General features: G+C 40.5%; 1 protein-coding gene across 3 annotated transcripts in view; it reads left to right on the forward strand.

Moving 5' to 3' along the window:
- LOC122679150 (serine/threonine-protein kinase Sgk3) overlaps window positions 1–26,897 on the forward strand; it is a 111,224-nt gene that overhangs the window by 53,753 nt on the left and 30,574 nt on the right. For 2 of the 3 annotated variants that reach the window (XM_043879419.1, XM_043879418.1), the window contains exons 2-4: window positions 12,309–12,525; window positions 18,513–18,596; window positions 20,680–20,752. In XM_043879419.1, coding sequence (XP_043735354.1) covers window positions 12,448–12,525; window positions 18,513–18,596; window positions 20,680–20,752 — 235 coding nt within the window. In that variant the 5' untranslated portion in view covers window positions 12,309–12,447. The remainder of the gene's footprint in view (window positions 1–12,308; window positions 12,526–18,512; window positions 18,597–20,679; window positions 20,753–26,897) is intronic. The other variant, XM_043879420.1, reaches the window with a different exon arrangement.

The following is a 26,897-nucleotide window of genomic DNA, read 5'->3' on the forward strand; positions in this document are numbered from 1 at the left end:
TTTGCACTGTTTTGTTAGTTTCAGGTGTGAGTCAGTTTTACATATACATATATCCACTTTTTTTAGCTTCTTTTCTCATACAGGTCCTTACAGAATGAGTTTCCTGTGTGATACAGTAGGTCATTATTAGTTATCCATTTTATATATAGTAGCGTGTATATGTCATTCCCAATCTCCCAGTTTATCCCCCTTCCCTTCCATAGGTTTGTTTTCTACAATCATAGGTTTGTAAGTTTCTTTTCTACATCTGTGACTCTTTCTGTTTTGTAAAGAAATTCATTTCTACCATTCTTATAGATTCTACATACAAGTGATATCATACAATATTTGTCTTTCTGTGTCTCTCTACTCTCAGCATGACAATCTCTAGGTCTGTCCATATTGCTGCAAATGGCATTATTTCATTCTTCCTTATGGCTGCGTAATACTCCATTGTATATTTGCACTACATCTTTATTCACTCCTTTCTTGGAATTTAGGTTTCTTTCTTGTCTTAGCTATTGTAAATAGTGTTGCAGTGAACATTGGAGTGCATTTATCTTTTTTGAATTATGGTTTTCTCCGGATATATGCCCAGGAGTGGGATTGTTGATCATATGATAGTTCTATATTTAGTTTTTTAAGAAACATCCATACTGTTCTCCATAAGGTACCAATTTACATCTCCACTAACAGTGTAGGAGGGTTCCCTTTTCTCCACACCTTCTCCAGCATTTATTTTTTGTCGATTTTTTGATGATGGCCATTCTGACCAGTGTGAGGTGATACCTAACTGTAGCTTTGATTTGCATTTCTCTAATAATTAGTGATATTGAGGATCTTTTCATGTGTTTATTAGCCATCTGTGTGTCTTCTTTGGAGAGATGTCTGTTTAGATCTTCCGCCCATTTTTTTATTAGGTTAAGACCTAATTTTTGAAATGTTAAAACTTTAAGGTAAAAATCTGCATCTTTACTAGCAACAGCTAATGTCAGATCAGGATTTAAAGCAAACATACTACAATTTAAATTGAAAGTGTACTATAATTTAAATTTGTAATTGATTGTAAATTTTGTCTTTGGGAAATTTCTTCTAATGTGCTAACCAGTGAAGTTTTACTGTCAGAAAAAGAACCTTGAAAGCAAATATTTGCTTTGGAGTAAAGTATCCTTTATCACACTGTATAATCATCTGTGTTTACCCTGAGTTTTCTTTGTTTATAAAACACCTTAGTTAAGGGTGTTATCAGATAGAATCATTCATGCAAATATTGAAAGTTGTAGCATAGACTAATTATATATCTGTGGCACTTGGTAAGCACTGTGTAACTCTCTATTAAATTAAGTAAATCTATATATTTAAGGAAAATTTTATTAAGATACTGTAGTAGATTAGTATGTATGGTAATAGAATTGATCTAGTGAAAGAGAAATGGGTGATTCTGGAGACTGATGAAGGGATAATGAGGCAGTGGCTGCTTTGAAGATCTTACTTACATTCTTTGGCAAATTGAAATTCCTAAGTGTTTCTTTCCACCCGTTTGTTGAAAGAATAAACAAGCTAATGCATATTGGGGCTTACTGAGTGTATGGTGGTAAAGAAGTCACAATTTTTGTGCTATAGTCGGGGCTTCTCAATAAACAAGTCACATGCTATCTTAGATGTAAATGCTAAAATGGAAAGCCCAGGATGATGACAGAAGATTGATTTGGGGAAGGAGCACTTTAGTTAGGGTGATCGTGAAGGCTTGTAGGAGAAAGTGACCTTTGAACAAAGGCCTCAATGTGAGGGGCTGAAGAGAAAGCCTTCCATCCAGGCAGAGGGGACCCAGGGACCAGAGACCGGGGTTAGGAACATGCTCAGTGAGTGTGACCCTGGGGAGAAGTTGTCCTGATTGGAGTCTAGTGATTGCAGGGGTAAGGGCCCTGGTGCAAGGCAGCTGGAGAGGTGGGAAGTGGTTAGGTCACATGGGTGCTTGTAGGCTGTTGACAGTAATTCAGAGTTTGGATTTTATTCTAAGGGCAGGTGGAAGCAATGGAAAGAGTTTAAGCAAAGGAGTGGAATTATCAGGTTTACAATGATTTAAAAAATTGCTCTGGCTACTGTCAGAAGAAGGGATTGAAATGAGTTTAGAAAAGAACAGATACAAAGCTGGAGGTGCTCCCAGGACACTCTGAGATGTGATGGTTACTGTTGTCTTTGTGGGGGTTTTTTTGGTTGGTTTTTGTTTTCCTGTGTGGTGGTTTTTTGTTTTTTTTTTTTTTTGTAGTTTCGGTGCTTCCTCAATCTGAATTCTCCCAACCTTCCCAGTCAGAAGCAGCTTTATCCTAGGCTTCCTAGGGCCTGCGGTGTTTTATTACCACTGCTGGTTTTGTGTCAGTTGCCCCTGCACTTTTCTCTTGCCTCATGTAGGCACCCATCTACCTATTTCCCTGCCAGTGATCACAGTCCCCCAGAGAATCATCTCTGGAAGTGTTCTGGATGGGAATGTGCTCCCTCTCCCCTCCCCCCGATAGTGGAAAAGCGTGGGAAGCTGAGAATAGGGCAGGTTCTCGTTGATGGGGACCCCAAGATAGTGGCTTGGGGAGGCTGATGAGGGTAGAGCAGAGCATTGCTGCTGCAGTTCACATCCCTGCACTGTCAGTTCTGGAACCAGTGAAGGGACATGTTAGTTGGCATGAGTTTAAGGCCTTCCTCTTTCTCCTAGCAGTTTTGATTTTAATATTGGAGAACAACGGACTGTCAGCAGTCACTTCTGCCTACTCACTCAGTCCCTTCCTTAAGTGTCTTTAATAAAATGCAGCCAGTTTCAGAAAACCAACAAATTCATGTAACTTTTGTCCAGATTCTGGAACACTCCTATCAAATTGCTGGGTGCAGACTATTCTGTATTGTGTCCCCACATTGGATACTGTGCACAAACTTTATTTCTGATTTTTGTATCACTGTTCTTTATCCAGAATCCCGGATAAAAGGTGTCTCAAATAAGAGTTGGAGTAAACCTAGGGAAAACTAGGACTGTTTTGTAATTACAGAATGAGAGTGAAATCAAAGAGGAGGGTGGGGTGGGAATTAGAGTAAAGCAGGAAAACAGGAAAAGTTGTAACTGATTCATCCTGTGTGAGGCTGGGGAGGTTACTATGTATCTTTCATTGGCAGATCCTGTTAGATTTTTCAGTTCTTCTGCAATGAACTTAATTTATAGACTTGACAAAGAGGTGCTTTGTTTCTGTTGAAACATTTCCAGTGTATTTGGAGCTGGTAGCTGTGAGGGGGAAGTAAACAGATTTAGATTATATACTGTTAGGTAAACTTTCAATGAAGTAACCACTTGGCTTGGAGTAAGAATGTCCTAGGAAGGTGCTTTTAATATAGTTTAAAAGCACATCTATCCACTTGACCTATAGCCTTCTCGGGAGTAATTCGTGCCTTCATCCCCCAATTATTTTTCTTGAATTCTCTAGGTAAATCTCCCTTCCCCAGAGCAATTTTCATACCAGTCCCCAAGCCATGCCGGGGGTCTGCATGAATTTTCTCTTTTCTCTTCCTCCACTGTCACTGTCAGTTCCCTCCTTTGGATCCTTGTTTCCAAACACACAGTGTCCAGTCGTGTCCCTGCAGATGAAGGAAACCTGTAGGTCCTCCAGGCCTGCTCCTCCTGCTTGGAACAGGATCATTATTAAGTTCGCTTTGTGCTTTGGTATGAGTCACTGACCCTTCTCTGCCGTGTTGAATTGAGTGGATGCTGATAGTTATGAAGGCACCTACCTTGTAATTTTGGGTAGCGCCCACTAGTCAGTACCAAACAGTCTCTGTGATTGTGGAAGAAATGAGTTAAGAAGGTCTCTGCTTTTATTGTAGAGGGAAAAGCGGAAGAATCTTTTGACTTTCTTATGAGCTGATTTTTTTGGTGGGTTTTTTTTTTTGTTTTTTTTTTTGCTGTCTGAAACAAAGATGGACACCATCCAGGCCAATAATTGCATACAGTGGACAAAAAGGTGAACATGGTAATGAAGGGGGAAAATAAGTCTTAATTAGTATCTGTCTATTTTAATCAATATTTATCTAACATTTTTAATATAACCTGAATTTGGAGTTTTCTATCATGAAATTTTATCTCTTTTCATATTTCTGCTTTTCATAGGCCCCAATTTTTTTTTAATTTTTATTTATTTTTCTAACACCAAAAACATTTTGTATTGGGGATTTAGCCGATTAACAATGTTGTGATAGTTGCACGTGGACAGGGAAGGGACTAAGTCATACATATACAGGTATCCATTCTCCCCCAAATCCCCCTCCCATCCAGGCTGTCACATAACATTGAGCAGAGTTCCATGTGCTATACGGTGGGTCTTTGTTGATTATGCATTTTAATTATAGCAGTGTGTATAGGACCATCCCAGACTCCCTACCTATCCCTTCCCCCTTCAACCATAAGTTCAAGTCTCACAGGGTCATTATTTTAAAAAATTGAATTTATTAATGCTCAAAAAAATCCTGTGATAAGATCTATTTTGGTATTTTCTTTATTTCACAATTTAGCCCTTGATTGTCCTAGTGATGGGACCACCCCCACTCACAACCCAGTCTGTACCAGGTTTTTGATTCGATGTTGAGGGTGATGGTCTCCGCAGCACTCCGTGTTGCCTTCTGGTGACAGAGTTGAAAGCTGCTTTTCCTGTGTGCGGCTCTCTTTCTGTAACCCCGTGGCTAATGGGCACTTGGTGCTCCATTCCTTTGGCTCCAAAGGTGATTTAGAAGGGATGTGTGCAGCAGAACTGTAGGAAATTGAGAGGCAGCGTGTGCACACTGGGCTCTTGGTCAGAGCTGTGTTCACATCACAGTGCTGCCACCCAGAGCTCTGTGAGGATGTAGACCTGGTAGCCTCAGTTTCTTCATCTGTAAAACAGGAATAATGACCCTTGACTTTTTGGGTTGCTGTGAGAAGTAAGTTATGGGTTGGATGTGAACACTTGAAATAGTGTCTGGTGTTAGCACTCAATAAACGTTATTTTCTCAACCTTAACAGTATTGACATTGTGGGCCAGGTAATTTTTTTTTCCTGGTCATGCTGCCCAGCATGTGAGATCTTAGTTCCCTGACCAGGGATCGAACCTGCATCCCCTGCTTTGGAAGTGCAGAGTCTTAACCACTGGATCGCCAGGGACATCCCCTTTATTTATTATTGTTAGTTATTTGTTAATTTTGTTGGGGAGGGGTACCAGGTAACTTTCTGTTGTAGGGGCATTGCAGGATGCATGGCATCATCCTTGGCCTGTAGCCAGTAGCAGCCCCCCAAACTATGACAACCAAACATGTCTCCATTCGTTGTCAGGTGTCCCCTGTTGAGAACCACCGTACATAGAATATTTACTAGCTGTGACATTATCTTGGCAAAGCATTCTCACTCCTAAGATCCTCTGAAAGTTTTGTTCTCATCTGACCCACTTCGTTTTGTTATGTGGAATGTGTCTGAGTTCATTCATGCTATCAGGGCTTCCCAGATGGCTCCATGGCACAAGAATCCGCCTGCCAATGCAGGAGACACAGGAGACACGCGTTTGATCCCTGGGTCAGGAAGTTCCCCTGGAGAAGGGAATGGCTACCCACTCCAGTATTCTTGCCTGGAAAATCCCATGGACAGAGGAGCCTAACAGACTGCAGTCTGTAGGATCCCAGAGTGGAAATTGACTGAGCAACTTCACACACGTATCTGAACTAAGTCTCCTTAGAACCATGTGACCTCCCTTAGGCAAGCCAGCTGCCCCTGGGAACCAGTCTGTAGGATGGTCTTGTGACTCTCCAGCAGAACGAAGGCAGACTCTTTTCCTGTTCCTCTTTGAGAGGCCCTCCATACCTCTGAACCTGCTCTAAAGTTCCAACTTTGATTCTCATGTGAACACATAGCTCTTCATTCTTTTCTTTCTTATTGTGGGATTCCTTTTTTTAATTAAACTTTTAATTTTAGAATAGTTGGTTTTTAACTTACAGAATTGTAACAAAGATAGTAGTACAGAAGTTCCCATGTACCCAACATCCAGTTTTCCCTATTAATATTATTATTACTTGGCTGCACCACGCAGCAGGATCTTAGCTCCCAGATCAGGGATCAAACCCATGCCTCTGGCAGTGGAAGCACAGAGTTTTAACCACTGGACTTCCAGGAACATGCCCAGAGTGAGATTCTTATATCAGTCCTCTTCTCACTCCGTTTTATTGAGCTGCCTGGCCATTAGATTTTTAATTGCTTCAGAATTTTAATTGCTTCAGTTTTACCGAATAAATACACCTTAAGTATACAGTCATAGCAAGATTGCTTTTTCAGAATTTTACTTCTGACCATTTAAAAACACATCCATGAACCTTCTTCACTGCTTCCCGGAGGGCTGTTTAGAGCATACATGTCTTGTCGAGGTAGTGTGATCTAAAGATTAATGGTCCTAAAGTCAGACCACAGCTGGCTGTAATCCTGACTCCACCACCTTAGGAGGTTACTTCATCTTTTTATGCTTCGGTTTCTCTGAGGTTTCCTCTCAGTGGAGCTGTTGTGAGGAGCAATCAGATTAACACATGTAAAGCACAGTCTGGGTTATAATCTTGCTTAGACACTAAATATTAAATATTGTTAGGTTTCAGGTTTGACTCAGCTTAAGGAGAGCCAGTGTGGTATAGCAAATGAATACATACAGATTTGGGGAGTCACAGATTTGAGTTGGAATCCTAGCTCTGTCACCTGTTTGCTGGATACTAGCGTGGACTTAGCAGCAGCAGCAGCAGCGTGGACAGATGATTTGATCTTTGTACGATTTCTTCACAGCAGTAATTCCATGATTCTAACTCCCTTTTCCAGAGAAAATTGAGGCATACAAGTGCAATGTCTTTCAAACATCTGTTCCCATACCTGCCTGGCTTTATAATTTGAAAAATAAATTTATTTATTTGGCTGCACAGGGATCTTTAGTTGCAGCATGGGAACTCTTGGTTGTGACACATGGGACCTGGTTCCCTTACCAGGGATCAAACCTGGGCCCCCTCCATTGGGAGCTCAGAGTCTTAGCCACTGGACCACCGGGGAAATCCCTGCCTGGCTTTATCTTTAAGAAGACTGAGGATCCATGACCATCTGCGTGCATGTCCCGTTTGTGTGTTCTCAGAGTGTACTATGCATACATCTAAAATCATACTTAACCAACTATCATAAATTCTGTGTTGCTTATCATTCTATCCCATCAGTCAAGTTCCTTGCAGGTAGAGTTTTCTCTTTGTGTTGCTTACTGCACAATGAAAGCTTAATGAGTATTTGTTGAATGAGGAAATAAAAACTCATTTGAAGCAAATTGTAATGCATTTGATCCAGTTTACCGACTGTCTGACTGAACAGTGCTAGGTTTTTGACACTCATCGCAAATCCTTAAAACAACCTTGTGAAGTAGGCATTGCTAGCTTCATCTACTAGATTAGGAAATTGGAACTCCGATCATTTAAACTTGTGTAAGGACTCAAGGTAGAAAATTGTGCATTTGATCCCCACAAGATCTGTGGTCATAGAAGAAAGGATCTCTCGACAGGAGCTTCGGCCTTAAGAGAGAGAGGAACATGGCAGCTGCCGTGCCACAGCCTGCCCAGGAGGGAGCAGGGCGAGGAGATGCGTGTCCTGATCCCCTTCTTTCCACCCCATGTCCCGCCAGTGCCTCTCTGGATTAAATCAGCCGGCAGCCAGAGGCCCGGGGAATCTGTGCGGTGCGGGCTGTGGCCATCACTGTCCTGGGTTATGGAGTGTGGTGTGATCAGGGTGGAGTCTGAAAAGAAAAACAGAGAACGTCAGTGCAGTCTTCCTCTTTCTGTCCCTTGGCATTCGCTCACACTTGCTGCATAAAGCTTCTGTTCCTAACTCAGGAAACTCAGGGTCCTGTAGTCACTTCAGCCAGTTCATTCATGCTCCCACGTGGAGTCACTGCTAGTGTTCTTCATGTAAGGTGATAGAAAAAAACGAAAATAAAATGTAGCCGCTGTAGTCTCTGCATCAGTAGCTAGTCCTCTGGCTCAAATTGCTCATCATTCCTTTTTTTCTTGTGGTACTTACTTTCTGTTCCCCTTACCCTCTGCCTGGTCAGTTGTTGTTTACTGGATGTCAAGGGTTGTGCTCGTTTTCTCCAGCAAAAATCCCATTGGTATCACCGTTTGGTTAAATTTAGAGTCAACCACAGTCATGCCCTAAGATCTTTGGTCCAGGTAAACAGACCCGTAAATGTGAATGTAGTAGGAATCAACACCCCTGTATCTCTCAGGTTTTTGACAGTGGCACTGGTTTCTGAGCTTCTCTAGGGATGTGGTGTAGTGTTCGATTTGCTTTCTTAATGGGGAGATGGGGGAGAGGTCCAAGGATTCCTTCACCTTTTTTTCCGTAATGGATTTTATGACACACAACAGGGAGCCAGTGTGGGGATCTGGCCAGTGACTAAGAGTGTCTATTTCCACTAAAATTCTAGGACTAGGAAAATAACCACAGGACAGGCCAGTGCTCCCATTGGACCCACCATGCAATAGATACCAGGGTTGACTTTATCTCTCACCTGCTTTCTGGAGTGAGATGGGTGCTGTAATTGGTGGGCCATGTTTTAGGTCTCCTGGGACTAGAGTCACTTCAGAGCTCGTGTCTGGTAACCTTTGGAAATACCTCGCTCTTCTCTTTCCCAGTGACCAGTCACCCTTGCGAATGGCTGCAGGCACTTCTTAGGTGAGGTCTGGGGAAAGTGTGACGGGTGCGCGTGTGGGTGTGTCTAGGGCCACAGTCGTCTTACGTTTAGTTACTGTGAATGTACTCCCATGTGCTCCTCAGACTCCTGGTAAAGTTGTTGAGATTCTGTACATTTTTTGGTGTAAAGTTAATCTCCTCTCAGGGTAGGCTTTGAACTTCTTTCTGGGCTCTTTTGGCATCTAATTCCCATTAGGAGGCAGTGAGGGAAGGTGGGGTAAAGAGAAATTGTGAAACAATTTGAAAGGGCTTATGGGAGGGGAGTGAGGAGGCCACGTCTCCTCAGAGGGCAAGTCGCTACTTTCAGCTGAGGTGTTTGGCTAAGTGTGGAGTTAAACACCCTTGTTGTTGTTCAGTTGCTCAGTCGTGTCTGACTCTTTGCGACCCCACGGACTGCAGCACGCCAGATTTCCCTGTCCTTTACCATCTCCCGGAGCTTGCTCAAGCTCATGTCCATCGAGTTGGTGATGCCATCCAACCGTCTTGTCCTCTGTTGCCCCCTTCACCTCCTGCCTTCAGTCTTTCCCAGCATCAGGGTCTTTTCCAATGAATCGGCTCTTTGCATCAGGTGGCCAAAGTATTGGAGTTTCAGCATCAGTCCTTCCAATGAATATTCAGGGTTGATTTCCTTTAGGATTGACTTGTTTGATCTCCTTGCTGTCCAAGGGGCTCTCAGCAGACTTCTCCAACACCACTATTCAAAAGCATCAATTCTCTGGCACTCAGCTTTCTTTATGGTCCAACTCTCACATCCATACATGACTACTGGAAAAACCGTAGCTTTGACTATACGGACCTTTGTTGGCAAAGTAATGTCTCTGCTTTTTAATATGCTGTCTAGGTTTGTCATTGCTTTTCTTCCAAGGAGCAGGCCTCATCTTTATCTGCCCAAGTGCCTGCATCTGTGATTTAGGGACATTCACCTTTCCAGCTCTTGCCCTCATGTTAGTGTAAGAGATTTTATAGCATTGAATGTTTAATTGGTTCTGCAACCCTTGTCATCAAACCATGCCTCGATTTTTAGTTGTATCAGATTAGCAGCTGTTAGGGGAAAAGGACTCATTTAAAACAGCCGTAGATTTTCCACTCATCTATTTGGGAATTCACAGCTTTCAATTGGTCATTTGTTTTGTGCATATTCTCAGGGACAGTCAGAAGCAGCTGCAATCCAGGTCACTATCTTTGAAATCAACATTTTCATCATATACTTGATGTTATGGCACCTTGCTCACCACCTGTACTTCATCCTGAGACAGGAAGTTTGAATGGTCTTGGTATCACTATGTGCCAGATTGTCAGTTTCCCCTCCCCTCCCTCCAAAGTAAGGTTATCAGGATATTGATCAAACATGCCTTTCATTTTTGAGGGTTAGTTTTCTGGGGTCATTCTTGGTGCAGTTATTGGAGTAGATGGGACTCGAACAAAGAGACTGTTGACTAAGCTGGTGGGGGCAGAGGTGAGAGAAGCAACAGGACATGGGGAAGCACCCCTTCTCACAGTGTTTGGAAGCCGTTGCTGCTCCCAGGCCTTCAGCTGTAGCTTGGGAGAGGGGTCACCTGGTGGGAGCCAGACAACCTTGTTTTAAGTCACTTACCCTCTCTGTGTCTCAGTTGCCTCATTTGTAAAATGGGAGTAAATAATTGGTAACTAGACAGGTTCCCAGTCGGAAGCAAACTTCACCAGTTCCTCTTGATGCTAGGAACTTAAAAACCACCCTTTGAAAACCCTGCAGTATGGTACTGGCACAAAGACAGAAATATAGATCAATGGAACAGAATAGAAAGCCCAGAGATAAATCCACGAACCTATGGACACCTTATCTTTGACAAAGGAGGCAAGGATATACAATGGAAAAAAGACAACCTCTTTAACAAGTGGTGCTGGGAAAACTGGTCAACCACTTGTAAAAGAATGAAACTAGAACACTTTCTAACACCATACACAAAAATAAACTCAAAATGGATTAAAGATCTAAATGTAAGACCAGAAACTATAAAACTCCTAGAGGAGAACATAGGCAAAACACTCTCCGACATAAATCACAGCAAGATCCTCTATGACCCACCTCCCAGAATATTGGAAATAAAAGCAAAACTAAACAAATGGGACCTAATGAAACTTAAAAGCTTTTGCACTACAAAGAAAACTATCAGTAAGGTGAAAAGACAGCCCTCAGATTGGGAGAAAATAATAGCAAATGAAGCAACAGACAAAGGATTAATCTCAAAAATATACAAGCAACTCCTGCAGCTCAACTCCAGAAAAATAAATGACCCAATCAAAAAATGGGCCAAAGAACTAAACAGACATTTCTCCAAAGAAGACATACAGATGGCTAACAAACACATGAAAAGATGCTCAACATCACTCATTATCAGAGAAATGCAAATCAAAACCACAATGAGGTACCATTACACGCCAGTCAGGATGGCTGCTATCCAAAAGTCTACAAGCAATAAATGCTGGAGAGGGTGTGGAGAAAAGGGAACCCTCTTACACTGTTGGCGGGAATGCAAACTAGTACAGCCACTATGGAAAACAGTGTGGAGATTTCTTAAAAAACTGGAAATAGAACTGCCATATGACCCAGCAATCCCACTTCTGGGCATACACACTGAGGAAACCAGATCTGAAAGAGACACGTGCACCCCAATGTTCATCGCAGCACTGTTTATAATAGCCAGGACATGGAAGCAACCTAGATGCCCATCAGCAGATGAATGGATAAAGAAGCTGTGGTACATATACACCATGGAATATTACTCAGCCGTTAAAAAGAATTCATTTGAATCAGTCCTAATGAGATGGATGAAACTGGAGCCCCTTATACAGAGTGAAGTAAGCCAGAAAGATAAAGAACATTACAGTATACTAACACATATATATGGAATTTAGAAAGATGGTAATGATAACCCTATATGCAAAACAGAAAAAGAGACACAGAAATACAGAACAGACTTTTGAACTCTGTGGGAGAATGTGAGGGTGGGATATTTCAAAAGAACAGCATGTATACTATCTATGGTGAAACAGATCACCAGCCCAGGTGGGATGCATGAGACAAGTGCTCCGTGGGCCTGGTGCACTGGGAAGACCCAGAGGAATCGGGTGGAGAGGGAGGTGGGAGGGGGGATCGGGATGGGGAATACGTGTAAATCTATGGCTGATTCATATCAATGTATGACAAAACCCACTGAAATGTTGTGAAGTAATTAGCCTCCAACTAATTAAAAAATAAATAAGTAAATAAAAAAGAAAACCCTGCTCTCAGTCCATCACAATAGAGTCTTTCAGATGAGAGTTTACCCTTGGTCCATAGGAAACGTGGTGTAAATGCTCCCGGAAATTCTTAGTAGAAAAGAAGGTAGACTGGACTCAAATGCTTGATTGTGATTTAGCTATTGAAAGGGACATAACAGAAACTATGTCTTTAACCTGAGCTGAGACTTAGGATCAAAAGTTAAATTCCTGCCAGAAGGATAAAATGGGTTCTGTGAACCAGGAATGACAAATCAAGGTATTTTAAAATCATTTTGCTAATCAGTTTTTTTTTTTTTTTCTGTTGGTTAAGGTTGCATGATGGAGTTTGACCATTACCTCAAGAGGTTTTATGTTTTGGATTAGCTAATTGTGTTTGTCCTCTGCTGACTGTTTCTTTGGACTCACTTCTTCGTGTCCTTCTGAGGCAATAAACTCAAAGGGATTATACCATGGACTACAAGGAGAGCTGTCCAAGTGTAAGCATCCCCAGCTCTGATGAACACAGAGAGAAAAAGAAGAGGTTTACTGTAAGTATGTAATGTGAAGTTCATGGGACAAAATTGAATGTAGAGAATATTTCCATTTTTGCTTTTCTTCCTGAACCTAGAATGGCTTCCCCTAGACTTGGCCGCTTATCTTTCCAATGATGTGTCCTCCACAGTCTTCTCTGTGTACCGTGATGGAATACAATTTCCTTTTCAGTGTAGATTTTTGTCTGTTTCCCTATCCCTTCAGAGACGCTTGTGAACGATCCCGTAGACCCTCTCAGTTGAAAATGTGTGTATGCGTGGTTCTGTGACACATAACACTTCTCAGGATCTGTGGACTCCGAAAGTCATTGATTCCATGTGAAGAACCACTGTCTTAAAATCCACATATCTTAAAAAAAAAAAAAAAAAATCCACATATCTTTCTTAAGACATTTATCATTTTAAGATTTTTTTGATGTGGATCATTTTAAAAATATTTATTGAATTTGTTACAATTTTGTTTCTATTTTATGGGGGTTTTTTTTTTGGCCCCAAGGCATGTCAGATCTTAGCTCCCTGGCCAGGAATCAAACCCGGATTTCCTGCATTAGAAGGTGAAGTCCTAATCACTGGACTGCCAGGGAGGTCCTGACATTTGTCATTTTCTACCTCCATTGAAAAAATATTTAATCTAGTATTTATCTCTTTTTTCACCATAAAGGCAAAGTCCATTTCTAATCTTACTTTTTATCATCATGGTGGTGACTCAGTGGTAAAGAATCTGCCTGCTAATGCAGGAGATGCAGGAGATGTGGGTTCAATCCCTGGGTTGGGAAGATCCCCTGGAGGAGGAAATGACAACCCACTCTAGTATTCTTGCCTGGAGAATCCCATGGACAGAGGAGTCCGGTGGGCTACAGTCCAGGGGGTCACAAAGAGTCAGAAACAACTGCGCAATGTATCACCTTCTTATCATCTACTATAGGACTTTATAAAGAGCAAGCCGTGGGTATTTGGCTGAGTCAGTGTATCAGTGACTACTGTTGGGAAACAGTCACTTTCCTATTTAGTGTAATGCCACACTATTAGTATTTAGTCTAGCAGTCTTGTTAGTATGTAGAGAGATCTGTTTTTTCCTCAAAAACTGTCATTTATCTTGTCTGTAACAGATCTGTTCTTCCTTGTAAGGCCCCACCCACTGAGCACTATGAAGAAACTTGTTTAACCCAATCCTATTTAACAGTTTGACTGAAAATGTTAAGCCGTTCTTTTAAGTAAAAATGCCTAGGCTGTCTTCTTCATTGTGGTCTCATTCTCTTACGTGAACACATGCTCCTTCTCCAGCTTGGCATCGTGGTTTGTGGCAGGAGAGGTGTCCCCTTTCACAGTGTTTGTTCAGTGGATGACCGACCTCATGGTAGCCTGGCAAAGGCCAGGCATTCTTGTCATTCTCTAGATCTTTGCCATTCCAGGTGGAGAGTGACGGGTCTGGTGAATCTCTGGCTGTGGTTGACCTGATCCAGCCCTGGGCCTCATGCCTGCATCCGCCGTTGACGGACTGATCTGTAATCTCTTCTTTATTGGCTTGGCGAGTGGGGGTGACTGACTGCTGACTCAGCTTCCCCTTGGCCCTGTGATGGCTGTGGAGCCCGCTGAGGCTCTGCCTGCCCTCCACTGCTCCTCACTCAAGTGGTCTGCCCCGGGCTCTGACCACTCGGTCACCTGGCCCCTGCCAGAGTCCACGTCACAGGAGGGGTTGAGGAGCTAAACTAAACCCTCTGGCCACTCCAGTCTGCTTTCTTAACTAGGTAGGGGCCCCCCTAATGGTGATTTTCTCCCAGAGTCTCAGACAGGGAACTGGAAACAGCCCTTCCATCGTCTGTTCTCCCTTCCTTAATGAACATACTTCCACAGCCTGCATGGAAGCCCAGAGCAGAGAGATTGCAGCATGGGTCTGGCCCTTTGCCTCGCCTCAGATGTTGTAGCATTATCGTCAGCATTTATTCCACATTCATATAAGCCAGTTCATGGGAAATAGATGGGGAGACAGTGGAAACAGTGTCAGACTTTATTTTTTTGGGCTCCAAAATCACTGCAGATGGTGACTGCAGCCATGAAATTAAAAGACGCTTACTCCTTGGAAGGAAAGTTATGACCAACCTAGATAGCATATTAAAAAGCAGAGACGTTGCTTTGCCAACAAAGGTTCGTCTGGTCAAGGCTTTGGTTTTTCCAGTGGTCACGTATGGATGTGAGAGTTGGACTGTGAAGAAAGCTGAGTGCCAAAAAATTGATGCTTTTGAACTGTGGTGTTGGAGAAGACTCTTGAGAGTCCCTTGGACTGCAGGGAGATCCAACCAGTCCATCCTAAAGGAGATCAGTCCTGGGTGATCATTGGAAGGACTGATGCTGAAGCTGAAACTCTAATACTTTGGCCACCTCATGTGAAGAGTTGACTCATTGGAAAAGACCCTGATGCTGGGAGGGATTGGGGGCAGGAGGAGAAGGGGACGACAGAGGATGAGATGGCTGGATGGCATCACTGACTGGGTGGGCATGAGTTTGAATAAACTCCGGGAGTTGGTGATGGACAGGGAGGCCTGGCGTGCTGCGATTCATGGGGTCGCAAAGAGTCGGACACGACTGAGCGACTGAACTGAACTGAGCTGAGCTGAGGACATCATACCGGATTTCTGTGGTGGTCCAGTGGGTAAGAATCCGCTTGCTCCCACTGAAAAAATAAATAAATTAATAAAAAAAAAAAAAAAAGAATCCGCTTGCTATGCAGGGGACAAGATTTTGATGCCTGGTCTGGGAAGATCCCACATGCCTCAACAACTCCGCCCTCTCTCTGGAGCCCACATGCCACAGCTACTGGAGCCCGTGTGCGCTGGAGCCTCTGCTCTGCACCAAGAGTAGGCACTGCAGCGAGAACCCCACGCACCACAGCTAGAGAGGAGCCCCCACTCGCCGTAACTGGAGAGAGCCCGCGCACAGCAGTGAAGACCCAGCATAGCCAAAACTAAATAAATATTAGAGAAAAAACGTCATATGGATGTTAAACCAGAGATCAGTATACTTTGGATAGCAGAGTGGAATGTGCAGGGTTTTCATTCCTTCCATCTCTTTATTTTTAACCTCTGGGAAGTTCTCTCCTTCAAGGACAGAACCTCCTGCCGAGTTTGATGGAAGCTCATCCATAGCAGATACCCACGGTGGGTTATCTCAAGGGTCCTGTTTTTCGTGGTAGGAGTATTTCCTTGTCTTCTGTGAAAGGGTGAGGGAGGCCTGCAGCATCACTCTTACCAGCTATTCCCAGAGCTGTCCCTGGAGTTCTCCGAGGCTCCCTCTAGATCACCTTGTTCACCTCCCTCTATCGGATGCTCAGATGGTGCCTTGTCAGAGAGGACTTGACTGACTCCCTGCTATACAACAGCACCTTCACGCCTCACCCCGCGCCTTTCACAGTCTGTCCCACTTACCCTGTTTAGCTTTTTAATAGCAATTATCACCACCTGACATACCTTTAGGTTTATTTATGTGCACTTCTCCTGAACTTGTTCTTTGAAGCAAGAACTTTCCTCACTATCATCTCACCAGTGTCTAGATCAGACGTGGACATTTAGTAAGTGCTTGTGGCATTGAAGTGGAATGAGGAGGGTTAAGTTCACGTGTTTCTTGCTGACCACTGTAGTACAGTCCTCAGTCCTCGACAAGCTTGGTTCTAATCAGCGCAGATAGACCCCACCCAACCCAGCACAGGCTCTGTCCAGCTTCAGCACATCAAAATAGGCACTGCATTAACTCTTCAGTAATATTTTTATGAATAGTTCTCATGTGCCTTTTAAATGACTTTATTCAGTTCAGCTTCTCCCAGAGAAATGCACTGCGTTCTAGAATGTCTTGACTTAAACCAAGTCTAAATTATACTTTAATTTATCCACTCAGAGAACTGTCCTTGAGCTTTTCTCTTATGCTAGCTGCTGTTCTAGGTATTGGAGATAAGTGGGTAGCAAGCATGATGGCAGTCCTTGCTTTCAAGGAACTTACATTCTGGTGCAAGACAGGCAACAAGAAAATCTTTTTTGAAAAAAAAAAACCCTTCATAAGATTTATTGCACTTGTTTTTGTTAAATTCTGTGTATTTTTGCAAATGAGAGTGTCTTTTCAAATTTGAAAAGTTTTTTTTTTTCACTTACTGGTATTTTATTAGAATGAACTTAGTAAGCTCTTGTTCGTAAATCATCCTGCTAATGAGTAACCTCACAGGGCTTTATCTCAGCTCCTATAAATAGGGTTACAGCAGAGCTGCCTCAGCCTGGAACCTAGGTTTGATTCCAGTCTTGGCTGTACTCGAGTATCCATGGGAAGCCACCTTATCCCATCAGGAAGTCAGCACAGACAGTGTTGTTTGTTCAAGAAGCTCATAATCATGTTAAGCTAAGTCTCTGATCCTTTGGTTGGAGTCCTGCTTCCAGGCCCATCTGATGCTGACTGCCGTGGGAGATAAAATCTGTAGTCTGCTTTTAGAAACATGGCTCTGTTTTGCTGGCACTCTGATTAGGTTCTTCTTCCTCTACTTCTGCACTCTCTCCAAAGGGAGCCATGTCATCTTAAAAACAATTCTGACATCTTACACCCAACAGCTTCTTGTAAGACAACTTAATGTCCTCTTGGTTAACACCAGAGGTAACACCAAAAAGCTCTCTTACCCCAGGAGCTCATGTAAGGTGCCTGGATGGTCTTGTTCCCTCTGCCTCAGTGATTCATCACTTATCCAGGTAACTAATGCAGTGGATTGTCTTCACCTTCCAGGTGAGACTTTGTCCCCTTTCTCATGGTAGGGAGGGTATGGCTTTACATTGTGGGGCCCTTCTTACTGTGGGTTTGTTAATGTGACCTTATCTTTAACAGTACTGCAGAGTTCATGTTTCATAAACACACACAGTGTCAGACCTTTGCTCACAGGATTATCTAACTATGAAGTGGTGACTGGCGCTTTCCAGTCTCTCATGGCAGAGGATCGTTTGTGTAAATGTTTGTCTGGCCATCTTCTAAAATAAATTTACTGTGTTATCTACAGACCATGGACAATTATATTATAAACATCTCTTTCCCCTAATCTTCACTGTAAAATAGTGAGGTTGATAACCCAAGACATACATCAGTGAGTTTTTCTTCATATACCTAGATACTTGTTATTTTTAGAAATGATAAAAAGATCTTTGGGGTCCAAATTGTTTTCTCTGTGTTATGTTGAATTATGTTGTGAGCCCCTCTGTGGGATGGATTATGAAAGATAATTCTGTGTTATAACTGTTGATTTGATTCTTGTTCTAATGCATAGAAGGTTAGAATATTTAGATTTTAGTCTCACAAGTCTGTGAACTTGGGCAAGTCTTTTAACTTTGTGGGGCCATCATTTCCTCCTGTCTGCAGTAGGGGTTGTAATATCTTTTCTGTTTACTTCATAGGGTTGTTGACTATGGTTATATGAAATTATGTGTGTATGAAAATATTAAACACAGGCAAGAAAGTAGTAGGAAATATGAGAATAAAGTCTTAGTTTGAAAAATACTGTGTAAAAGATGCCCTGAAAGGAGGAGAACTAATAACTGAGTATTTACTATGTGCCAGGCATCACCTTTGAAAATACTTTATCATTTCAGAGTAGTGGTTACCTTTGGGAAAGAAGAGAGCAGTATCATCCATTGAAACTGTGTTTTATTCTTGGGGCAGGAAATCTGAAACAAGAATTGCAAAATGCCAGAATTCAGAAGATCTAAATAATGAGTACAGGGGTGTTCATTATGTTACTCTCTGAAAACTACAGAAAATTTTTCCTACCATTTTAAAAATAAAACACCTTTCAACAAGATAAAAGAAGTGTTTGAGTTGGTATACTTATGTATCTTGGAAGATCATATATAAATATTAATGTCTAATTATCAATTTGATAGGTATGAAAACATTTTATTTGCATATGTAAATAGCTAATGGGGGGTTTCCCTCAAATTTTATTTTGTTATTTTTAATTTCCACAGGTTTATAAAGTTATGGTCTCAGTGGGCAGGAGTGAGTGGTTTGTCTTCAGGAGATATGCAGAGTTTGATAAACTTTACAATACTGTAAGTAACAGTCTACAAGATTTTTACTTAAAACATCTGAGAAAACTGGAAGCTGAGAGAATTATTTGATAATTAAACAATACTTATGTATATATCAGACAAGCGGAAAAGAGATTCTTCAAAATCATCCTAATTTTAGAATGCTTACTAAAAAGGGTGAGAGAGGACTTCAGATAAACTACTGAAGATATGGATGTATAGTCTAAAATACATTTCACTGTTATAGAATATTAGCAATAAGTCCTTTCTGTCTGCTTTTCTAATAATTGTTAATCATCATGCTATTTCTAGTTAAATTGCCCAACTATTAGCTTTAAGTGTTAGAGCAGGGAGATCGCAATGTGGGTCTGGCCATTTTTGCAGCAGTGTCTTCAGCATTTATTCCACATTCATATAAGCCAGTTTTAGAAACATCGTGTGTGCGTGCTAAGTTGCATCAGTCATGTCCAACTCCTTGCGACCCCATGGACTGTAGCCCACCAGTCTCCTCTGTTTATGCAATTCTCCAGGCAAGAATACTGGAGTGGGGAGCCAGTTCCTTCGCCAGGGCATCTTCCCAGCCCAGGGATTGAACCCATGTCTCCTCCACTGCAGGCAGGTTATTGTCTGATCCACCAGGAAAACCCATTTAGAAAAAAAGGGAAGAGAAAAAGTAACATTTTCAATCTGTAAACATGTGTTTTTTATGACTATAGTTTGCATTTGGAAGCTTTTTATTATAGAACTTGTTGAACACGTATGGAACTAGACTAGTGTAAATAGAGAACATCATATAATGTACCATCCATCTTCAAGAATTATTGTACACGGTCATTCTTGTTTCATCATAGTCTATCCCTAGCCAGCCCACTGTAATTATGAAGCAGATCTCAGACATCATATCTTTCTGTTTGTAAATATTTCTGTGTATATCTCGAAAAAGATAGATTCTTTAAAAATATACAATGTCATTATCACAATAGTTAAAGATAATGCTTTAATGTCAAATACTCAGTGTTCTTATGACTGGTTGATAATCCTGTGAAGTGTCTTTTTTGTTTTTTTTAACAAATCGTTATAAGTTTTATTTTTTTGTTTTAACTTTTTCAAAAATTTTTATTGAAATATAGTTGATTTTATGAGTTGTCTTTTAATCACTAAGTTTCCCCCTCCACCTCTCTTTTATGTACAGTTTTTTTGTTGGAAAAAACAGGGTTGTTTGTCTAGATTTTTTTATCTGAATTTTGCTGACAGCCTGCCCATGGTTTAGACTGATTAATTCACTCTCCTATTCTTTGTATTTCCTGTCAGTGGAGGTATATTTTTATACTCTCACACAAACACACACTATGTGTGTGCATGCGTGTGTGTGTGTGTGTATACATAGTATGTTTGGGTTTTTCTGTTTGTTTCTAAAACATTTAAAGTTACTAGAGGAATGCAAGGATTGGTAAGACTGTGTAAAGATAGTGTATGTGTGATCCTTTGATGTCAAGTGATGTCAGGCTTATAGTAAAAATAAGCATTTACCCATTTTTATGGCTTTACTGCCCTAAATTGAATTTCTTCAGGACCAAGTTGTTTTTCTCTGGGGATAGGCAAATCTGAGAGACAAATGTGTTAGAATATTAACAGGAGGAAGGATTGAGCAGAGGAAATTGAAAATTCATCAGCTTTCTCAGAAAACAGTTGCCAGTCTGTTAGAACACAAGTCATATCTCCTGAGGTCATAAACAGGGAGTGACGGTATTCAAAACCTGTACTCCCAAGTACTTAACTTAAACGATTTTAAGCCTCACAGCAAATCTATAAGTGCTAAGATTATCCCTATTTTCTGCAAGAAAACTGAAGCACAGAGTTGTTAAGTAGCTTATCCAAGATTACAAAGATACTAATTGTTTTACTGGGACAAAAGAGGATTAGCCGAATTAATGGTATTTTATTGGCATAATTTAATATTGTACTCTTAATCATGATATACTTAAAACTATGATGGATTTTTATGATGGATGTTTTTAAAATTAGATTGTATTTTATTTTGGCATGCGTATAACTAGATGACCTATGCAATAAGTTTATGTAATATTATTTTTTTCAATTCTAGTTAAGGAAACAATTTCCTGCTATGGCTCTGAAGATTCCTGCCAAGAGAATATTTGGTGATAATTTTGATCCAGGTAAGCAGTAAATTCTTAGACCAGCCACGAGTAATGTTAAAGTTTGAAGAAGCAGTTAACATATTCATTGCCCTGGATAGTAGTGTGACTCTGCAAAGCTGATGGTTCTCAGGCTGTATGCCTGAGTACCAGGCATTGTTTTAAACACTTTATATGTTTTAATTCATTCACTCCTCACAGCAGCCCTTGGAGGTTGGTATTACCATCATCGCTATTTTATAGATGAGGAAACTGAGTCACACATTAGATAATTTGCCCAGGCTCACATCCATGAGGGGCATTCCTTGTTATATCCAGAAACATTTACTAAATGTATGCTCTGTACATGGCACCTTTCAGGCCTTTGAATGGGATACCAAGTATCCTATTGTTCACCTTTGGGAAGCCTAATGTCACATAGGATCTCAGAAATCTGGAGGCTTCAAATTTATCAACTCCAAAAAAAATTTTTTTACTAGAGTCTAAGAAATCAACCTAGTACACAAATGTCTATTTATTAGACAGAAGTTGCTATCCACTAGAAATTCCATACGTAAAGTCATCTGTCTATGCCACAGGTGGATCCTGACAAGCTGTCGAGTTTCCTCCCTCCCCACCATCTTGCCTCTGAAGCTAATTTGCTTCTAACCATCAGACCTATGATTCCTGAGTGTTTGCTTTCTTGGTTGTTACTCAGGATATGAGCTCTCAAACCACTTGTCTTGCTTCCTCTCTACGCCTGACCTTACACTGTTCCTTTGTCTCCCAGACCATTTCACCATACCCAGTGCAGTTCTGCCCACGATGATCAAACTCCTTTACCCTCCATCTTTTTCATATTTCTTTCACATTCTTGCTTTAATTAAAACTGACTTCCCCCCCCCACCCCGCCCCAGGCTGCTGGAATCCCCTGTAATCCTCTCAACTGAAGATGCTTTATTCTTTTATACTTTCTGAACCTTTGGATTGGAAAGGATTCTCATTTCCCCAATTTTCTTTTTCACTTCTCCTATTTTATGTAGATTGTTTTCCTCTTGGGAGAACTTAGCACACTTTATTGTCCTACCAGTCTGTTTTATCTGGATGTAGATTTTACGAACGTGGATACTTTATCTTTATTATTTATGGTGCCTAGTAAATATTTGGTTCTCAATAAATATTACATGAATTCATTAATAGAAGATTGAGTTGGCACAACACTGTCAGATTACGCATTCCATGGTTTGACTCTGTAGACCAGTGATTTTTGAACTCTTGTTATCTTGTATTCAGCTGCGGAATAGTGAAACCTCATGCAGAAAATGTCATGTGTAGAACAAATAAAAATGGAGCTGCATTGCTGGTGCAGCAGTGAAGTATGTCTGGGGAGCATGGGTTGAAAAACATTGTGGAGGGCAGCATGGAGTCCTTAGAGTTACATGAGCAAAATGGCAATATAATGTGAAACCCCCAGTGTGTATTTAAGTATGCTCAGCAGAGGGAAGACAAGATAGAGACTGGGAGGCTGGTGAAGGGAATATTCCAGGAGTCCTCCAATTAGATAATGAGAGCTGTTAGTAGGGTAGAAATGGGGCTAAAAATTGAGTCATATATAAGAACTCTTTTAATGAAAAACCTGTAAGAAATCTTGGTGATTCCTTGGGTAAAGAAGACAGAGAGAGAGTAGAATCAGAGACACCTGAGGTGTTCCGACCTGGGGGAGTGAGAGAATTAATTAATTTGAAGTGGCAGAAAGACATTTAAGGTGACTCAAACCACATATTAGTGATTAATATGAGACCGGAAATAGGTTTATTTAGAGTTTTGTGGAGCCCTCAATTAAACCTAAAGTCAGAATCATTTTATCCAGGGAAGAAGGCAAAGGGATAAAGACTTGCAACATTGCTATTTCATTGTTAAAGGCAAAATACCAGACAAGTGCCTGAGGTATTGATGTTTTTGTGGATTAATTATTTGACACTAAAAATTGATTTTTCTTGAAGAACATTTGGAAATCAGTCATGAGCGTATTTTATATGACTTGGCAACAGTTAAATAGACTACATGCCATAGATTTTTGGAAAACGCAAGTTATACTCAACAAAGCAAAGATTTATAGAATGCTCATTTAATTAGGCTTTAAGGAAACAGATATTCTCATGTTTTGCTGGTGGGAATACAAAGTGCTACAAACCATATGAAATTTGGTAATAGTTAGCAAAACTATCATGTATTTCACTTTGACCAAGAAATCACATTTCTAGGGATCTGTTCTAAAGATAAACTGCATAAGAAATGATGTATGTGTAAGACTCTTGATAGTGGCACTGTTTTTAATAGTAAAAACTGGTAACAATTGAAATAGCCTTCTGATATTGGAATATGATGAAGCTGGGAAAAGGAACAAAAAATCTCTTTGTACATTACTGTGAAGTGATCTCCAGAATACCTGGTTAAGTGGAAAAAACAAGGTGCAGATGTGGACACTGTATGTTTTTTGTGTAGGAAAGGATGTGAATATTCAAAAGGAAATAATGGAAGAATAAATCAAGAACTGAAAACTGATGACTTCAAGGAGAGGTCAACTGAAGACAACAGAGGTGGACATTAGACACCTCTGGATTAATCTTGTTCATAGCTTTGCATATTTTAAGCAATTTAAAAGCAAAACTAAATGCAATAATATGGCAGTCTCTAACAGTTGAAAATAAACAAGGAAAACAATCTATATCCTAATTGGCGGTGAAACACATGGAGAATAATTATTTTCAATGACTTTAAAACATGGACATTAACCTGTATATTCCTCATGGGACATATGGTAAGGGCAAAGAATAGCACGCAAAGCAATTTTACTCTGCATTCAGTGATCTTATTGTTAATTTATGTAGTGTTGTTCTTTTGTGATTATGTTAGTGTTATGAGAACCAAAATTTTAAGCAGAAGATGAAAGAGAAACAAATATAAAACAGGAGATTTTTTTTTTTATGAATCTTGCATTTATTTAGACACAATATTTAAAGTGAAAAATTCAAAATACTCCTGGGAAAAAATTAAAAATCATAGTAAAATATCTAATTATGAAATAAACCTTTTTTTTTTTTCATTTATTTTTATTAGTTGGAGGCTAATTACTTTGCAATATTGTAGTGGTTTTTGCCATACATTGACATGAATCAGCCATGGATTTACATGCATTCCCCATCCTGATCCCCACTCCCACCTCCCTCTCTGCCCGATCCCTCTGGGTCTTCCCAGTGCACCAGGCCCGAGCACTTGTCTCATGCATCCAACCTGGGCTGGTGATCTGTTTCACCCTTGATAATATACATGTTTCAATGCTGTTCTCTCGAAACATCCCACCCTCGCCTTCTCCCACAGAGTCCAAAAGTCTGTTCTGTACATCTGTGTCTATTTTTCTGTTTTGCATATAGGGTTATCATTACCATCTTTCTAAATTCCATATATATGTGTTAGTATGCTGTAATGTTCTTTATCTTTCTGGCTTACTTCACTCTGTATACATTATATATATGTATATGTATATATATGTATGTGTGTATATATATATATATATACATACATACAGGCCCCAGTTTCATCCATCTCATTAGGACTGATTCAAATGAATTCTTTTTAATGGCTGAGTAATATTCCATGGTGTATATGTACCACAGCTTCCTTATCCATTCGTCTGCTGATGGGCATCTAGGTTGCTTCCATGTCCTGGCTGTTAAAAACAGTGCTGCGATGAACATTGGGGTGCACGTGTCTCTTTCAGATCTGGTTTCCTCAGTGTGTATGCCCAGAAGTGGGATTGCTGGGTCATATGGCAGATCTATTTCCAGTTTTTTAAGGAATCTCCACACTGTTCTCCATAGTGGCTGTACTAGTTTGCATTCCCACCAACAGTGTAAGAGGGTTCCCTTTTCTCCACACCCTCTCCAGCATTTATTGCTTGTAGACTTTTGGATAGCAGCCATCCTGACTGGTGTGTAATGGTACCTCATTGTGGTTTTGATTTGCATTTCTCTGATAATGAGTGATGTTGAGCATCTTTTCATGTGTTTGTTAGCCATCTGTATGTCTTCTTTGGAGAAATGTCTCTCCAACATAAATCACAGCAGGATCCTCTATGACCCACCTCCCAGAATATTGGAAGTAAAAGCAAAAATAAACAAATGGGACCTAATGAAACTTAAAACCTTTTGCACAACAAAGGAAACTATAAGCAAGGTGAAAAGACAGACTTCAGAATGGGAGAAAATAATAGCAAATGAAGAAACGGACGAAAAAAAAAAATAAAAAAAAAAAAAAGAAACGGACGAAGGATTAATCTCAAAAATATACAAGCAACTCCTGCAGCTCAATTCCAGAAAAATAAATGACCCAATCAAAAAATGGGCCAAAGAACTAAACAGACATTTCTCCAAAGAAGACATACAGATGGCTAACTGGAGATTTTAAGTTTAAAAATTCTGTGATTTTAAACTTCATTCGGGAATATAGTATGAAGTCACAATTTATTTTTTCCTTTCTAAAACAGTACATATTTCCTAGCTCTCTCCCCGGAAATGCCTGAAAGCAATAACAAATAAGGAGCAGCGAACACCCTTAGCATCCATCTAAATACCATTTTCCCCTTTAAAGGAACCAGAATTCCATGGAAAAGTGCCACTTCCAGGTGCTGGGCAGGAAATGTGCAGATGTCCTAGGACAGCTTGCCTGAAAGCAAAGAAGCTATATAAGAATACTGTCTGAGGTTTTATCAAAAGGACACAGGAGCGCAGTTGATGGGGGCTTTTACCAGCCAAAAATGGGACAATAAGAACATGAAAAAAGAAGTTGCTCTTTTAACCTTGTGTTTGACAGCTACCATGTAGAGTTTTCCCACACATCTTTCTGAATTCTTACATTGCAACTTTTAAGTCCATATGTGTCATTTCCTGTTTCTTTTCACTTTATTTTGGTGGTTACCAACCTCTGTAAGATAAGTTTTACTTATCTGAGGCAGAATTTAGGGTAGTTTCTGCCAATACTTCATGGCAAATAGTTGGGGAAACAATGGAAACAGTGAGAGACTTTAATTTTGGGGGCTCCAAAATCACTGCAGATGGTGACTGCAGCCATGAAATTAAAAGATGCTTGCTCCTTGGAAGAAAGGCTATGACCAATCTAGACAGCATATTAAAAAGCCAAGACATTACTTTGCCAACATAGTCAAAGCTATGGTTTTTCCAGTAGTTACGTGTGGATGTGAGAGTTGGACTGTAAAGAAAGCTAAGCGCCGAAGAATTGATGCTTTTGAACTGTGATGTTGGAGAAGACTCTTGAGAATACCTTGGACTGCAAGGAGATCCATCCAGTCCATCCTAAAGGAGATCAGTCCTGAGTGTTCATTGGAAGGACTGATGCTGAAGCTGAAACTCCAGTACTCTGGCCACCTGATGCAAAGAGCTGACTCATTTGAAAAGACCCTGATGCTGGGAAAGATTAAGGCAGGAGGAGAAGGGTGGCTGGCATCACTGACTCGATGGACATGAGTTTGAGCAAACTCCAGGAGTTGGTGCTGGACAGGGAAGCCTGGCGTGCTGCAGTCCATGGGGTTGCAAAGAGTCAAACATGACTGAGTGAACTGAACTGCCTATACTTTTCAGAGTTAAAATTTCACTTTGAACTTAAGGATCTTTCTGTAGAGTGTACACAGAGTTAGATATAATTTTTTATATTCCGAATAGTTTAATATCAAACCTTTTGCTGATTGGATCTTGGAGTCAATATATAAATTACTTTTGGGGGTACTTTTATAAAAAAAAGGATATCTTTACTACTGAAAAATAAAATTACAAAGGAACAAAAACAATGTAAGTTAGATAAGGATTGGCATATGAAATTTAGAGATGACAAATGCTAGAATGTGTAATCATTTGCTTGGTATTTTATTTATTCATTTGCAAACATTAGTTAAGTATGTTCCAAGACACTGTGTTAAGGGTTAAAGTTAAAAATAAATTTAAAGACATGACCCTTGTCTCCAGTGACTTACATAGAAAACACTTTTATTTCTCAAGTTTTAACCTCTGAAGTGAAATAGGTTTATATAAGATAAAAACCTATTTTTAGCAGCAGAATTTTCATAATAGTCAGTTAACCAATTAATCATCATTCCCACTTGCAAGGATTTCAG

The sequence above is a fragment of the Cervus elaphus genome, chromosome 21, assembly GCF_910594005.1.
Source record: "Cervus elaphus chromosome 21, mCerEla1.1, whole genome shotgun sequence".
NCBI classification, from domain to species: Eukaryota; Metazoa; Chordata; class Mammalia; order Artiodactyla; family Cervidae; genus Cervus; species Cervus elaphus.